Here is a 19,365-nt window from a genome sequence, read left to right on the forward strand (position 1 = left end):
CAAAATAATTAATTGTTGAAGTCGAGTGGCGGACCGGATGTCGGCGGGGGGTGACTGCGCTATCGAGGGCATGGTAGTCCATACAGCCATGAGGTGTGGCACTGTCTTGCCGAAGGCGGTCTTCAGGTTACTTCAATTTTGTTGTTACTTATAGCACATTTTGAACTGTACGAGTTTAGCATTGTAATGACTCGTTACTTAGCCGGTGGTTGAGGCATTTAGAGTCACAAGCGTTGGTATTGAAATTGGACTAGGCGCAGGGTTCGCGCTTCCGCGGACTCGGTTAGCTAGTTCAGAGGGTGATATTGTAGGAAAAGAAGAGTGAAGATATCCGAAAGTAGCCTAAAGCGAAGGCATTGGGTGAGATAATAATTTTTACTGATGTAAATGTCTGCAGAGGCATTTGCATCGGTGGCATCCCGACTGAGGCCTGGCTGATGGCTGTGAGATGTAATCACTTAGAGGGTCTAAAGTCGACCTCCGGTAAAGCCCCTCAGGGTTCAGAACGGAGAGGATGGTGTGGCGACCGGAATCGCCACAAGGTGGGTGTCTTCTCCTACGGGGTTGGGAAATTTCTACATGTCACACTATTTCTGAGATGGGCCAGTTGTTCTTTTAGAACACCGTACCTGTTCTCAGAGAGTATTTAATTCGGATAAAAATTTATTTTGTTGTAAAATAAATTTAAGCCGGTTAAATAAAAATTTTTCTCAACAACATCTGCGTAAAATAACTCATTTCTGAGGAATTATGGGCAAAGTGGGCTCTACTTGCCAAAATTACGTCCTCCACATTCTTGAGGGAGCATAACCTTTCCTCCGAATGGAGCTGTTTGAGTCGTTTGACTCGTATTGCGCGATTCTTTCTTAGGTAATTCTTTCTTCCTCGCTAACCATTTATTTTACTTATTTTGATTTTTTATTCCCATTTTAGTTTCTGCAGTGTCGGCCGAATCCTGTTGGGTTTACGATGAGGATTCTGGGATAAGAATTGCCAATGCGTCTTTGGAGTGATTTGATGGTGGTAGGGATGCCTCTGGACCATGTTGGGGGGGGGGGGGCTTTTTCTGTCCTTACCGTGGCTGATAATGGTGTTGCTGCAATCCTTCTTTCAAAAATACTGTAGGTAATAATCATAATATTATGATAATTACTTTTGAAGTACGGTCTTTAAAGTGGTGATAAAACCGTCTAAATTTACGTAATAAAACATAGATAAAACCATTCTTCTATTAGTATATTTTTAAAAGCGAAATATAGTACAACTAAACAAAATGTATGTAATACAACTATTACAAAGGTAAAACAAATACTGCTTTTTCTGAACGGTTTCTTCAAGTAAAAATCCCTAACAATGAATGGAAAACTTCTATCAGTACATCTTATACTATGTTCCAAGTTATATTCAAATATACCTATAATTAGTATCGAACGAATTATTTTTTGTTAAGATTAATCTGCCTTACTATGTAAATATCATCCTTTTTTTTACAGTCACTGATTAATGACAGTAAGTTATGTATTCAAGGATTCGTAGTTCTTGCTCAAAACTTTAAGGAAACTTTCAGGGAGATCAGTAACTTGTTTCGCAGATGCGCAATTTATCAGTACATGTTAGATTTTCCGTATTCCGCCTGTCTATATGAACTGATCCCATGTCTATAGGCAATCTAAGGACTATTATTATTGTTTATATCACTACGTTTGTGTTATAAAGTCATACTGTATAGGTGTGTAGTATACTATATAACGGAAAGTAAGCTAATCGGATACAATTCTGCATATTGCAATTTTTTTAAATCTTGACTTTTATGACCCACTCTAACAAAAAATATAATTTTAGTATTGATAATTTGTACGTATGTATGTTTTTGCTTGATAATTCCATACTGAAATGGACCGATTTGGCACGATAATTTCCGTGGATGAGATATTAATGCCGATAATCTTGATCATAATTGGCCAAGGGGACAGGGAGATATGAATATTATGGATAGCATATCTCAAAATTTTATTCAGAGTTTAGGTAAATTTTTCTTATAATTTAATGTCCCTTAATAAGATAATTTGTACGTATGTATGTTTTTGCTTGATAATTCCATACTGAAATGGACCGATTTGGCACGATAATTTCCGTGGATGAGATATTAATGCCGATAATCTTGATCATAATTGGCCAAGGGGACAGGGAGATATGAATATTATGGATAGCATATCTCAAAATTTTATTCAGAGTTTAGGTAAATTTTTCTTATAATTTAATGTCCCTTAATAAGATAATTTGTACGTATGTATGTTTTTGCTTGATAATTCCATACTGAAATGGACCGATTTGGCACGATAATTTCCGTGGATGAGATATTAATGCCGATAATCTTGATCATAATTGGCCAAGGGGACAGGGAGATATGAATATTATGGATAGCATATCTCAAAATTTTATTCAGAGTTTAGGTAAATTTTTCTTATAATTTAATGTCCCTTAATAAGTTACGATAATTTTTGATTATGCTTGACAGCAAAAAATCCTTTTGTCTTTTTTGTCGTTTCTGGACGTCACATTTTTGTACTAAGATGATTCCGTACATTAATATGTCACTTTGGTCTCTTATATGAACGATTTCTTTCATAGAAAGAAATACTTATTTTTTTCCATTAGTTATCGTTTTGCTTGATATCTTCAGATTGGATTAATCGACTTTTATGAAATCTTTTAAGATGACTTTTGATTACGGGTCGTTGTTTCTATTCAATCTTCCCATTTTATCATTTTAAAGTCGTGTTCCAGTTTTACTTTAAAATATATATTTCCCTTGATGTCGTAAATACTTTATGTTAAAAAGTACAGCATCTGATACGTAAGTAAAAAACATTTAAAAAAATTCAGTAAAAATCCTCTTCATTTTATTTCTTCATCGGCTAATCGCTTCTGATTTTGGGACTCTAAACCTTACTCGTATCAATCTATTATAGTTTTTAAGTTGATTAACAAGTACGTATTTTGATGTATTTTCCTTATTATCTACCAACCCGATTGAGTTTAACCTTTTATAATATCAATAAAATTAAATTTTTCAATTGCAAAAAAAAACACAAATTATAAAATCGCGGGATTTTTTATTCAACATTAAAAATTTTTGTACATATCTTGACTCGACTGCTTTTGACGTTTAGAGAGTTACTTTAATCATAATATTCCACTGGTATAATAAAATTACTATCCTTAAAGAACTTGTCAAGACATTCCTAACACCGTTTCAATAAACGATAAATTCTTTCTTCAAATGCTTTATTAAATAAATTTCTATATTTGTCCGATATAACAAGTTTTGCACATTTCTTTATCATGTATCATTGCATCCTCTAATGCCTTTTTATCTATCAATTTTCATCTTCAACGTCGTTATATAAAATATGTTTTATAATATTACAAACAGGGATGGATATATTCTTTATAAATACTTTGACATTCTGTGTTATTATATATTTACATATTTAAATTTTTATACTTGTTAATTTAGATTATAGCTTCATTAATGATACATGTTCATCGTTTAGATCACAATTGTCTATCTTTATTCTGACTGAAATCGTTTAACAAGATTATCCAAATTAGTTAAAAAAACAAGCTATTTCAATAAGTTATCTAACCACAGATTATTTATTAGTTTATTAGATTTTGTAAACAATGTCGGAACTATCGGTAAAAACCGTAAAATTATAAACGGAATGTAATTTTCAAAGTCAAAAATTCTGAAAAAGAAAAATAGATTGATGTATCAAAATTTAAATCAAAAATTGCAGACGGGCGATTTAAAACATACCGTAAAAAATCTTTTAGCTTTCCCTTCCAATAGTAAACCGCAAATAAATACTGTCTATTGATTTTCGACAAAAATAAACCCGGCAAATTGTACAGATTATAACTCTGTACAATTCGCCTTAAAAAGCCGACAGCTACGTCAGTACATAACTAGTAATTTATTATTTTTTTAATGTATTTATTATTTTTTTTTTAATTTATATTTTTTTATTTGCATCGTTATTTAAAAAAAAATCTGATACGGATACCACATGACTTCCTTGTACGCCTATTAAATTACATATACACATCTTATTAAAATGAAAAGTGCATAAAATTCTATTTCACTAATAACTTCTGATTTTTTTCATATTTTTTATTGTTACTATCGAATTATTATTTATTGTAAAAGTTTTTTACAGTCAAGAGATTAATAATTATTACTAAATCAATATATTTAAATTAAAAAAAAAAACAGGAAATGAGGTCGGATTCGAACCGATGTGCCTTCACCTTGTAGGATCCAAACATTTCATTAATTAGTTTTATTTGACTATCACTCTGGAACCAATGAAAATAAGTACCACTTATGATATATCGTTGAAAGGCTCTCAATGAGGGCTTATTACTGCAGTTAAGAAAAAATCCAAAATCCAGATTTTTTGGATTTTGGACATTTTTGGTCGAGTCGATTGCACAACTAAATGTTACAACAATCCTAAGTTCAAAATTTCAACATTCTACGGCTAATCGTTTTTGAGTTATGCGAGATACATACGTACGTACGGACGTCACGCCGAAACTAGTCAAAATGGATTCAGGGATGGTCAAAATGGATATTTCCATTGAAATCTGAAAACCTAAATTTTTCGCGATTGCAATACTTCCTTTACTTCGTACAAGGAAGTAAAAAAATAATAAATTTAATATTATCATGATATTTCGTAATAAAAGTTACTAATTTTAATGGTGAAGATTCTCAAAAGATGTCAGTCGAAATCTGAATTCGATGATGATAACAAGGTTCAATCTATAATTGATTACTTATAAAATATCCATTAGATTAACTTTTTTGTCAGCATTTTTTTATGATATGTTGTATATATATTTTTACTTCCTTGTACGAAGTAAAGGAAATATTGTGATCGCAAAAAATTTCGGTTTTCAGATTCAACGGAAATATCCATTCTTAACATCCCTGAATCCGTTTCTACTAGTTTCGGCGTGACGTCTGTATGTATGTACGTACATATATATCTGACATAACTCAAAAAGATTAGCCGCAGGATGTTGAAGTTTTGGATTTAGGACTGTTGTAACAACTAGTTGTGCACCTCCCTTTTTCATTGCAATCGACTTAACCAAAAGTGTCCAAAAAAGCCCAAAATCCAAAAACATTTAGACTTTGGATTTTCTCTTAACTGCAGTAATAAAGCCCTCATTGAGAGATTTTCAACGATGTATCATAAGTGGTACTTTCTTTCATTGGTTCAAGTGTTATAGCCAAATGAAATATTTGGATCTTAGAAGGGGAAGGCACACCGGTTCGAATCAGATTTCACCTCCTTTTTTTTAATTTTTTTTTTTAAATTTAAATTATTGATTTATTAACCTCTGATTGTAAACGATTTTTTACAATAAATAATAATTCATTATAAAAAAAATGTGTACTGTATATATAATTTAATAGACGTACTAGGAAGTAATGTGGTACCCGTATCAGATTTTTTATATATTACTAAAAACACATATATAATTTTAATTATTGCCTTACTATACATTTGTCATAGGAATTTTCTACATGTTTCGTAGCATCGATGTATCAGCATCATCAGGAAATGAAAATATCCACATTTACGTTTTGTGAGTTTCGCATACAAAAAACACATAACATCACACCACAGTATTATAAATATATAGTTTTATATAGGTATATAATTATAAGAAGCACACTAGAAAATTGCCGAGCAATTTACACGGATGTTATATTACGTGTTTTTTGTATGCAAAACTGACTAAACGTACTTGTGGATATTTTCATACCCTGATTATCCTGATACGTTGATTCGGCGAAACATGTAAGAGATTTTTACTACAAATGTACGGTAAGAAAGACGATAATTAAAATTATATACGTGTTTTTAGTAAAAATTATAAAAATATTCACTAGATTATATAAAAACTGAAAATATCTTTGCAATGCTTGATGCACTGAATTTATTAAATCTTCGTTATAAACCTCTTTTGATACAAAGCAATTTTTTTAATGGTGCTAAATTTATTTTTGACATTGAAAAACTTGCATACAAATCCATTAATGTTTAAATTAACTTTCATACAAAGACTAATGTTTGAAAATCGTTGTTGTAGTGAACTAGATTTAATTGACTTCAACTTTAATTAACCATTTAATTAGAATAACCGGCGACAACATTTTATTCTATAAAATAATCTAAAACCTAATTTACTAACGCTTAGACTTCTTACCGGTAGAAGTGTACTTTGATTGTGAAGAGGAACGAGCGGTTTCTCTGGTAACGGTCGACTAGCGAGGTAATATGCTGAAAAAGCCGCAACTCCTGTTAGGGCAATGGCTCCAACAGGACCTCCCACGTAATTTAAATATTGGTCCATGTCTTCCACTGCAAGAAGAAAAAAATATTAAAATATAGAATTAAACAGGTATTTATAGAATTTCATTAATAATAGTTACAATAGTAGCGGCAGTAATAGAGAACTGTATTTCAATTTGTTTTAAGATTAGCAGGCACCTGAAAACGAAACTTTATTATTAGTATTTCATAACATGAAGCCATGGCGTTAATATAAATTCTAACGCAGTACCTATTTTCATCTATACACTTAATATAATTAAATTGGACGAATTCAGACGTAGTATTGAAACTGAAAGCGAGAACAATTCCTACATCTCACAGCATCTTTCAACAAAAATCTGTAATCAAGAAGGTGATCATGGTAATAATGGTAGATAAAGGTTAACCACCTAACTATAACACAATTATAACTAATATGCGGTCTGCACGATTTCGAAGGAAAGAAATTTCTTATTCTGGATCCAAACAATTGCTTTGAATCTCGCTAAGCGTTCCGAGCAGAATTATTTGATTGAATAATAACCACAGAGTCCGTGATCGGCGAGTGGAAGTGAAAAATAGTCTGTAGTAGACTAAATTGAACTCTGTTTTGGTAATGTAGACAGAATTGTGTCAAACTACCGACTGGCATAGTGATTTATATCCGGTGAAATAGGGATTTCGACATTATTTTTAAATCAAATCATTGACAGAAAAACCGAAGTCTCCCGCGTAGAATGACGATGTGGAATGAGTGAAATGCAGTAAGTTCACGAGACTACACAAGTTTCGGCAGACTATCTTTATATTTTAAATCGGGTCGCGGATAGCTGACGTTGAAATATCTAAAGCATCATGATTATGTGGTAAAGATACTTCAGTCATATTGCTAGTCAGTTTTTCCACATTGCGGACAGAGGGCAGTACGTTTTGGTAAATCACCTTATTTTCCTGAAGAACAAAATTTATCCTTTACACTGGAAGATATATCAATAGACTTGAATTACTTGGTTCGATAATGTTACACGTATGATAAGGTTAATATTAAATATGAAGAACCTTTAGGACACATATAAAAAATAATACTGAGCAATATTAGCATGAAATGTAATTACATCAGAAGCAAATAACAGTGCGGTTTAGGATATCGGACATCTTGTAGAAAGATGTCACCTGATTAACATTAAAAGATAAATTAAGTTTTTCAAACATGGAACCGTCGGAAAAATATAATTATCATAAATACAGAGTGATTTTTTAGTCCTGTTATCCAATTTTAAATGTAATTTAAGAAAGGGAAATTTAGGTGGAATAAAAAAATGTATTTGTTACTTACAAAAGAGATTTAATAAAAAGCTATTACTTACATAATTGTTAAAGAATATGCTCTAAATGCCCACCCCTTGCGGTTATACACGCACGGACTTTTTTCAGCATATTAGCAGAAACCTTTTTAAGAGTTGCATTGGAAATATTCGTGATTAAGTCTGTAATATTGACTTTAAGTTCATCAATAGTGTGAAGATTGTTTTTGAAGGCCTCAGAATTAATATAGCCCCACAAAAAGTAGTCAGCAGATGTGAGGTCTGGGAACTTTGGAGGCCATAAGCCCTTGCTTATTATTCGATCATCAAAGAACTCTTGCAGAAAATCCACGGTTTCTCGAGACGTGTGGCATGTAGCGCCGTCTTGCTGAAACAATCAATACCGTTCTTGAGGTTCCATGAGGGACCCAAATTGGCGCACAATATTCCTGTATAATTCACCACTTACTGTCTGTTCGAAGAATATGGGTCCGACTATATGATGACGAGATATCGCACACCACACACCAATTTTTTCACGATGCAAAGATTTGTCTTGTAAAGCGTTAGAATTTTCAACCGCCCGAATTCGACAGTTTTGACTGTTCACATAACCATCGAGATGGATCCAAGCTTCAACACTAACACTGTGTTTAAAAATTCGATTCCGTCATCGTTTACGAGAGACCTAAACCAACGGCAATATTGCAATCGCTTGTTTCGAGAGACAAATAGTATTTGCGACAGAAAACGTAGTGGTCGACCAACTCGCTTGACAGATGACGTTTTAGAGAATTTGAAAACAGGATTGCTCAATTCTCCACGGAAAGTTTACGAAAACTTTCCACGCAAGTTGGTTTATACACAAATACATCCTATTTGTGTATCCGCGACACAGTTGTTGCAGTTCCAGCATTAAAATTCATAAAATATACACACATTTTTGTTATTTCGTAAGACTATTTATTACAGACTTTAAGGTATAGGTAAACATACGAAAAACCAGCAAACTACAACCGCACATTGTATAACAGCTCGACCATTTTTATTCAGTGATATAACATGTAGTGCACACTTTTTAGATATAGTTGAAACAGACGTAAATTGTTTTTTAGTCGACGCCAGAATCACTATAGTGTCAACGCATGAACAGTTAATTACAGTCAATCCTAGAGCTATATTAACGTCTGATAAATAAATCGAACGTTAACCGTTTTTAGTTAAAACCTAAATTAAGACGATTGTTGAAAATAATTAATTTCGATGCAGTCAATAGTAATCGATAGGTAAAAGCCTCTTAATTTTTTTTTTACTTTATAAATAAGTTTGTTTTGTTTCATACCACAAAATACATGAGTATCAATTTCAGTCGCATCGATCTTTTCTTTTGATGACTTACTAACTTTCATTTGTTGACGTTTGTTGGTGCACTTGCACTCGCAACGTTCGTGAAAATACATGTTCGTTGTGGCAATGACACGTGTTTAGCAAGTATGAATTTTAAAAAAGAATTTTTTTTGTGAACTGATTTTAACTTTAATTAGAATAAACCTGGGAATATATTTTATTTTGTAAAATAATCTAAAAATTAATCTACTAACGCTTAAACTACTCACCGGCAGAAGTACTTTGTGAAGAGAAAACGGACCAACTACAGAAGAGAAATTACTTTAAGAGATTTATTTTATCTACATTTTAAGTCACAAAAGAAAAAAATAACGACAATTAGAAAAACTGTAGTAATAAAAATAGTTTAGTTTTATTGTTTTTTGTTTTTTTTTTTTCTTTTGGGTGTCACGGGCATCGACTGCTTTGGTCTTTAGTTCTTTTCCCAAACAAAAAATCTGATGTGGACACCACATGACTTCCTTGTACGCTTATTAAATTATATATACACATTTTTTGGTGCACTTCATTTAAACTTATTTCATTTGAAAGTGAGATACAATCTTCCAGCTCTTTAATAAAGTGGATAGTTACACAATTTCTAAAATATTAGTTTTTTTTAACATCAAATATTTATACAATTATTAATTCAACAATCTTACCTGAAATATTAGGATAGAGTAAAAGTCCCTTTATTACTCTTTAAATAAATGTAAGTCTTACTCGTATATCTATCTAATACTATGTTTTTTAAATTATTATGATGTAACCATCAACAAAATGAAAAAAAAACCGAAAAATCAGACGTTTCACCAGATCTGAAGTGGATACCACATGACTTATTTGTGTGCCTATAAAATTACATATACACATATTTTTAAAATAAAAAGTACATAAAATCTTTAACTTCTGATATTTTTTCATTTTTTTTATATTATTTATTGTAATTTTTTTTACAATCAGAGGTTAATAATTATTAATAAATTAATACATTTAAATAAAAAAAAAGTTAAAAAAAACAGGGAGATGAAGTCTGATTTGAACCGATGTGTCTTCCCTTTACAAGACCCAAATATTTCATCAATTAAAATTTCATTTGACTAAAACTCCAGAATCAATGAAAATAAGTATAATTTATGATATATTGTGAAAAGTTCTCAATGAGGGCTAATTAATGCACTTAAGAAAAAGCCCAAAATCCAATTTTTTTGGATTTTTTGGAAACTTTTGGTTAGTTGATTACAATCAAAAGGAGAGGTGCACAATTAGATGTTGTAACAGTCCTAAACCCAAAATTTCAAAATCCTACAGCTAATTGTTTTTGAGTTATGCGAGATACATATAGACGTCATGCCGAAACTAGTCAAATGGATTCAGGGATGGTCAAAATGGATATTTCTGTTGAAATCTGAAAACCAAAATTATTCGCGATCACAATACTTCCTTTACATTGTACAAGGAAGTATAAAGGAAAAAATTTCTCTTCCTCCCTGATGAAATCACTAGCAAACTACTCAGAAGATTAGTTTGTCCAATAAATCATCCAGATCTATTTGGATCAATAGTGTACAACAATTTCAGCCGTGTAGCAATTTGTTGGTTGTGTAAACTGTATACATTAAGTAATGCTGGATAACCAATTATTAATAATCACTTCCTTTATTTACTTTCAAAATTTACAGTTCATTAATTAAACATTGTAATGAGTTATAATAATTTATATTTTTAGTTAAGTTCACATTTATTCACATCTTAAATATATATTAAATATTTCTAGCTACAACAGTAAAAATTTAGTGTTATTGTTGCTAATACTTCTTAAAGGAAAGTAAATTCATATAATTAATCCTAACAATAATTAAGATCAGCTGGTTCATTAAAAAATAAGAAGAAAGAACAAGATGACAGGAGATGTTTACATTACGCAAGAGAACAAAGAAAACAAATGAATTTAAACATACTGCCCGTCAAAAACGAAGTTCTTTTTTTGATGTAATGGCATATTTATTTTACATTTTTTTATCAATATATTATATAATAGTGATCACAAATCAATGACCAATGTATAAAAATAGTAATACAATAAGAATAATAATCATACTGCTCATAATATTAATAACTTTGTAATAACATACGTAAATACATATATTCTTGCAAACTTATACCTATAATCTTAGAGCAAGTAGGATTTCTTTAAATATGTTGTTCATGATGCATGTATTACGAGAAGATGTGTCCAATGACCTGAATTACCATGTGTCATTGGCTAGAAAGTGTAAACAATGATGACTTGTTACAAATTTAGTGTCTTATAATATCTAATATATAATCTCTCTCTCTCTCTCTCTCTCTCTCGCTCTCTCTCTCTCTCTCTCTCTCTCTCTCTCTCTCTCTCTCTCTGTGTGTGTGTGTGTGTGTTGTCTGCATATGAGTCTACACATAGTATTTATGTAGATGTAAATGTAGTATAATAATTAGTCTATAGAGTAGAGTGCTAGAAGTTTAAGAGCATATGAGTAAGATATAAATATATTGATATATATAAAGAATATTATATTATATATATAACACTTATGACCAAAATATAAATCACAATTGAAAGCATAATAAAATACAATAAATGAATTACAATAATAAAGTATAATTTCAATCAATAAAATTATTATTTTAGAAATATTCTCATTAGTAACATGTGAAAGGTTTTTTTAAAAGAAACAATATTCAGTTAATTGTCAGATACTGACAGAAAACACAACTTATGCACAGGTCTTTGGAGCTGACCATTAGCAGTCTTTAAATCGACAACTTGAACTAATTGGTCAGGACCTGGTAGGTCCTGAGGAAGGTACTACTCTGAAAGGTGGTAACTGACCCAGTTGTTGCATTTGAGGTTTTGCATTAAAACAAAAACAATTCAAACATTTATTAATGATTGATGAAATGCTTATTTTAGCATTTAAGATCCAGTATTTCTGGCATAGTGAATGATGCGTCAATTGTATACCAGAATGTAAAGACGTAAATGCTCAGCAATAATAATTAATTTAGTAATATTTGCCTTTGAGTATAGGATAATAGGATTTTAGATTAATAGTTTAATAAAGAATGTTGTAATCTACCTCCCACTCATATTAGTTCTAAGTCATCCAGAAATAGGTCATGTGAAAATGATTTTACTTTTGATTAGAACTAATTTGATTGTTTTTAAGTTTATTTGTTTCATCACTAAAATATACATGTTGAGACTGTTTTATGAAAAAGGAAGGGTCTGATTTAATTTTCTTGTAGTTAAATGACCAGTGATTTGTTCAGACCGATTTAATTTAAGATTGTACATAAATCGGAAACAAAAGCTAAATATACAAATTAGCTTATATAAAGATGGAAATAGTTGTATATAGTTAGCTAAAACAGTATGTATTAAAAATGTTGATATATTTTTATGTTGTTCTGTAAGATATTCTGGATCCTTACTATAATTATTAAAGTTACTATGGGTATTTGGCCAACGAAATGAAAATTACAAGAGCCAAGGAGAACCATGCCACCAAAGCGATATTTCATTAAATTTACTTGGATTACAACCCCTAGACAATACATCAGCTGGATTTTCCAAAGACTTAATGTAGTGCCATTTAGCATTTGAGGTATCTCTTTGAATTTCAGTAATTCTATTACTTATAACCTTCCAAGCAGACGCATGTCCATGAATCTAGGACAAATGTTGAATCTGAATACAAATGTATTTCATCAATATGTATATTCAGAGCATTTATAACCTTCACTAATAAACATGAGAGTAGTAAACAACCAGATAATTCAAGCCTTGGTAGTGTTATTTTCTTTAAAGGGGCAAGTCTTGATTTGGAACAAAGTAAATAACATGAAATTGTTTGATTAGAAAATAAAGTTCGAATGTAGATACAACAGCTGTAACCGTTTATGGAAAACTGATAATCCACATATTTGGATTGAGTTAACTTCAGCGCCATTGTTGAATTTAATTGGACGACTTGTCTTAATTAATTCAATTAAGTGTAAATAACTGTATAATTTATATCATTGAGATAACATCGTTGAGGGTAATCTATCATCCCAATTAATTTTAAGTTGCCATAAATACTGCATAAAATATTTATGATAGAAAACAATAGGACTTAATGGGTCAAATACTCCTGCAATAGAGAGAATAATTCTTCTAGTATAAATTCTAATATCAATAGAGTGAGAAATTTGAAATCATGTTTCTGTAGAATTGATCCATAAAATGCCTAAGATACTAACTCATGTTCCTGGGCTAAAGGAGTAGAACAATTATGCTCGTGAGTAGCAATATTATGATTATGAGAACCATTGATAAAATGGAAAACCATAACATTGGAGTAAATTAGGAACATCAACCTTTAGTAGGATAGTTTCATCTAGACGGTCAGAGCCTAAAATAAAATCATCTACATAAAAATCATTTCTAATAGCATTGCTTGCTAATGGGAAATCTCTTTGGTTTTTATTTGGTATTTGAATTAGGTATCTAGTGTGGCTAAGTATGGAGCAGAAGTGGTTCCATATGTTACAGTTCTAAGTGCAAAATAATGTTGTTGATCTGGAGATTCATGCCACAAAATGCGTTGTAAATTAGTGTCATAAGGTTTAACTAGTATTTGACGATACATTTTCACTATGTCCGATGTAATGACATAGTTATGAATTCTAAATCTAAGTATTATTGAGAATAAATCCTATTAGACAACAGGCCCAACTAATAGTGTATTATTAAGAGATAAACCATTAGAGGTTTTAGCTGAGCAATCAAAGACAAATCGCATTTTAGTAATTAGACTTGTGAGCTTGAATATTGGGTGGTGAGGTAAGTAATATACATTTGATTCATTAGTTAATAAATCATCAGAATTAAGTAATGACATATGACCTAATCTTAAGTATTCTTGCATAAAGACAGAATATTCCCTTTTAAGATTAGAGTAGTTGCATAATCTTCATTCCAGATATAAGAACCTATTTTTAGCATTAATGAAAGAATCACCTAGCCAGAGTTTATCAGATTTACATGGTAATGAGACGATAAATCTGCCTTGATTGTTCCTAGTGGTATAAGGGTGGAAGTGTGTTTCACATATAGAAGTATCATTAACTGAAACATCAGAATCATTTTCATGAAATTTCCAAAAATTTTCAAATATAGTTGAAAGATCTAAGTTATTATTTCTTGTAAAAAGGGATGTAACAGTATTCTTATGCTTAAATTTAATAGGAAGACAACCACTAAGAATATACCCTAACTTAGTCTCTTGAATAATAGGATATCTTGAATCTCGGTAAAATAAGATTTAAATAAAATTGGGCTTATTGCATTCATGATTTTATTTAAATAAAATCGTGAATGCAATGTAAGTACATTATAAACAGATTTGGCTAATGCATTATTTATGCCTGAAATAGGCAAATCTTCTTTATTGAGTTGAAGTCCCAGTTTGCAAGCAAACTTATATGTGCAAAAGTTTAATTGACTGCCTGAGTCTAACAAGATTTTACACAAATGAGAATGACCAAAAATGTCATCTACATTACATATAGCAGTAGACAAAATTACATTTTTGTTTAATTGTGAACAATAGTCATTGTTTCTAAATTTATCATTACTTAATTTGGAATCATTAATTTTATCGATATGAGCAAGTGTATTGTGTCCTTTTTGACATAAATCACAAACATTATTTGAGTAACATTGGTTATTACAATGACCTTTGTGAAAAATACGAGACAACAATTATTATGTTCTAAAAAGTCTCTTCATTCATCATTGGATAAATTTAAAAATTCTTTGCATTTTTGTAATTGACGATTGAAATTATAAAATAAACAATGTTTAAAGATAGATCTAGAATAATAGCTAATATTATGTTGTTTATGAATCTTAACGTTTGAAGTAGGATGTGTGCGATAAGATTTAAATGCATTGTTGTAATTTTGTCCTTTAATATTTCCAATACTGAATTGTGAGTTTGTAGTACTTAAACTAAGACTTTCCAGAATGTGTCGTCAGGTCTCAAGAAATTCTAGGAACTCTTGAAAGTTTGGACAGCCCTTATTTAATAATCTTTCCTTCCATATCTGACAGTATTATAATCTAGTCTTTTTGTTAGAAACTGAATTACAATGAATTCAACTATGTTAACTGGAAGTTACATTGCTTCAAGTGAGCTGACAAATGAAGAAATGTCATTAATGAATTTAGATAGAAGATCCTCTTTTTAAAAAATGTATTTTTAAAATGCAATCTGCATTAAATATGCAATCAAAAATATGTTATCAAATCATTTTATCAATAAATCTAATGCAATTTTATAATTTTCATTGGTTAATGGAAGATTTTTAATAATGGCTACGGCTTCATCTCTTAGTGACAAATTTAAATAATGTAATTTTTTAATATTTGTTAAATCTTTTCGAATGTGGGTTAAATCATTAAATATATTAAAAAAGTGAGCCCGTTCAAGAATATCACCTTTAAACAATGGTAAACTGATAGGTTGCAATTGTAATTGTTTAAGAGCTGTGTCTACAGAATGATCTTGATTATTTACTCTATGCTGACTATTTAATAAATGTTACAACTTACATTCTATATTGCATAAATTTTCCTCGACTTGTTCTCAATCTAAAGACAAACTGTCATCATCAACGTCCATTTCTAATTATATCTGAATGGAATCATATTTGTGGTGCAAATCAAGAAGATTTCATAATTTGAGTTGCAAAGCGTAGCTGTCACCTTGTGACATGTCAAATTTATCAGTGAATGTTTCAATTCTTGTAATAGAAGCCATAATTGTTTACTATATCTTAATAATTGTTATCCATAATGATTACAATAACTAACATGGCCAAAAAAACAAAGTAAAACTAAATTACACAAATAATATTATAAAGATAATGGTGTTAATGTAAATTATGAGCCAGTTTCAATGTAGTGAAGAAAGCTCTAAAATAATATTTTCTTTCATTCATAAGTTTATTATTATTACTGAAGATCACCAATGAAATTGAATTTGCCAAGCTGCAGTATATTTATTTATATATATCACAACATTAGAACTTCACATGTAGCTGATTTTTCAGATTATTATTTAATTATCTGGTCTTATCCATATTTTTTAATGATCTGGCTCAGAGGACCAAAAATAATGTATAACAATTTCAGCCGCAAAGCAATTTGTTGGTTGTGTAAATTGTACACATTAAGTAATGCTGGATAACCAATTATTAATAATCACTTTTATTTACTTTCAAAATTTACACTTCATTAATTAAACATTGCAATGAGTTATAATAATTTATGTTTTTAGTTAAGTTCACATTTATTCACATTTTAAATATATATATTATAAATGTATCTAGCTATAACAATAAAAATTTAGTGATGTTGTTGCTAATAAAACTTAAATAAAAGTAAAAGACTTTGGCAGAGCAAGCTCACATCAGCCCACCTTTATCCGGGTTCCCACTACCGGAGGAAGGATGAGTACTCACTGTCCGTACTCCGCTCAACACCACCAAAAACAAATGACGATCATGCCTCCTGAACCCACTGAAAGCAGCAAAGCACAACCACAACCAGCTTGACAGCTTAGGACTGCTAATCCCGTACTCCTGAGCAATACCACTTCCCCATTTGGTGACATAAGTGAAATTATTAAATTACCATGTCGTTGCCCACCCCGGGGATGTATGCATAGATGTAACTGCATGGATATGGCGTTGGACTTTGTCTGGGGCATTATTTTTTTTCCATTATACAGACATCAATTTCTAAGGTATAAGCCCTCACCATTGTTTAAAAAAATTTAAATCAACAACGGGAGCATCAGATGTAAGGGTGTATAGAACCTTTACATTTTAATAAAACACAAAAATAAAAATAACATGAAATATTTAAACAGAATGCACACATATTACAGAATGCAAAGGACCTGACATTTACATATAAGGCAAAAATAAAACTAAAGTATTAAACACAGCAAAATAAAATAAACGTCTTGACAATACCATATAATATTGAGAACTCTGTGTTCAGATGAAAGTGCTCATACTGACTTTGTCGAAGGTTTACTATAAACTAATTAATAGTCCGCTGGCATGTAGGTAAGCAGCTATTTTTTTTTCTTTGCCATTTCCTAAATGAGCAGCAAATTATTTCTTAGTTTGTAGCTCTTTCTGAGGTTTTCATATATTGTATACTCTTACGCTATTAAGTGGTTTATTACACACACTTCACACTGTCTTTCTTCGCTGGTTAAAAAATATGAATTTATTACATGTGTGTGACCAACTCTGAATCTGGTCACCGCCACTTACTATTGGCGAGTCAGTATCGAGTCGCTCTTCCATTTACATGGAATAGTTTTAATTGCATTTAATTTCATATTTAGCATTCTCATTACTCCACGTAATTCTGGTAGTGTTAGACGATCTTTATTGTCTACCATACGAATAGGGATTATAACAGTGTTCTCACAAACTGTTGTCATTCTGGCAGCTTCGGCTGCGCTTTCATTTCCTGAGATATCAGCATGCCCTGGAGTCCATACAAATACATATCGCTATCCCATTCAGTTTAATACATACAAAATGGAAAGGATGTTTGTGATAAGGTCATCCTCAATGTTCTTTTTCCAAGTAGCACTTAGTGTGCTTAAAGAGTCAGTACATATAAGCTCTCTCTCTCTTCGCGGAAATGTTCTGTGTAACAAAGTTGCTGTATAAAAATGAGCTGTGCGGTATAAAAACTGACCATATGTTTCAGTTTCCATGAATGCGCTTCTCCATTTATGGAAATAGAGCATCCAACATCAAGATCAGATTTAAAACCGTAGTATACTTTTTTTATATATCCGTCATAGCTACTGATAAACGAAAATTCCTGTTGGATGGTAACTGTTGGTTTCTCTTTTATTTTTCCATAAGAGAGATACAATCAATTGGCAAGGTTAGGAGGGCCTTATCATAATTGAATCATTGAGCCAACGGTATGATTCAGACAGTATGATGTTGGTATGATTCAGATGGTATTTGATATAAATAAGAGGCACTGATATAGTGCCTCTTCCTCAACCTGGTATCATTGGAGAAGCCATGTCCATGCAATGGTGCACTGTATCTCTTCAAGTTATTTCACAGGCATGTTGCTGGAGATACAGACAAGTTAGGATTTAGGCACCATAAGCAGGTATTATGAATCACTGATTACTAACTCAAGTTGATGAAGTTCATGATGATTCATCTATATCAAGATTTATAGAGATTGTCAACAAACTGTCAAACCGCATCAATTTCTTTTTTAATAGAATATTTATTTTCAAAAAGTGGTAATAATAATTCTCAACTCATTTTAACCATGATGATGAAGTGGTTGTATTATTTGATGCATTTCTATTTATATCTGTGTGTTGTATGTCTACATTTATGTCCGTACACCTGTATATTTTTGTTCTGCGTTGAATTTTTAATCATCATCGCATTATAATGCTACTTGATGTCAAATATATGTTCATCTGTGTATTTTTGTATTATACATTATGTCTCAGTTTTTATTTTATGATGTCATAGAATTATGGATAGTTGAAGATAATGTGAGTATATTGAGGCTTGGACTGTATACTCACTAGGACTTCCAGTCACTATGATATATTGTACATTTTCCGCTTTAGTTGCTCACCTGTCTATGGGTAACATCTGTAGGAGGAGATGACAAGATGTAGGAATGTCAAATGGCATTGGTGCAGGGCTTCCTTACATCTCCATATAGCCCTGCTAAAAACAAATAAACAAGTAAACTAATGAGATTCCTGATAAGAGTCAATTATTAACATGAGGTATTCCTAATAATTATGTAATTATTAGATTAATCATAACCACATGCATGAAGATTTTTTAACATTCAAAGGTCCACTGGGTACAAATCCTTCATCCGCTACAAATTCTGACCTACTCATATCTTTAAACAAAGTTTACTTAAATTATAGGGCCTGATATCCAACAAATTTGGAAAGAAATAAGTCTTACTAAATTCAGCATTAGAAAAAGGAAATGCACCAAAAAAAAATTCACTCGGCTTTCCCACTCCTATTTTACTATTACATTAAAAAAAAAAACGCTTAAAATGTAGGTCTGAAACTATGGAAGGTCCTTTGTGATTCTTTGTTGGTCTAATAGATTTTTTTACCATTCCTTAATCGTTTTGTAGCTACACAGAAAATCAT

At 31.0% G+C, this 19,365-nt stretch overlaps 1 protein-coding gene across 3 annotated transcripts in view; it reads right to left on the reverse strand.

Moving 5' to 3' along the window:
- The window catches only part of LOC142334265 (long-chain-fatty-acid--CoA ligase 1), a 225,250-nt gene that overhangs the window by 151,172 nt on the left and 54,713 nt on the right, over positions 1-19,365 (reverse strand). For all 3 annotated transcript variants that reach the window (XM_075382166.1, XM_075382162.1, XM_075382164.1), the window contains exon 2: positions 6,289-6,443. In XM_075382166.1, coding sequence (XP_075238281.1) covers positions 6,289-6,443 — 155 coding nt within the window. The remainder of the gene's footprint in view (positions 1-6,288; positions 6,444-19,365) is intronic.

Source organism: Lycorma delicatula, chromosome 1 (genome assembly GCF_047948215.1).
Source record: "Lycorma delicatula isolate Av1 chromosome 1, ASM4794821v1, whole genome shotgun sequence".
Lineage (NCBI taxonomy): Eukaryota > Metazoa > Arthropoda > Insecta > Hemiptera > Fulgoridae > Lycorma > Lycorma delicatula.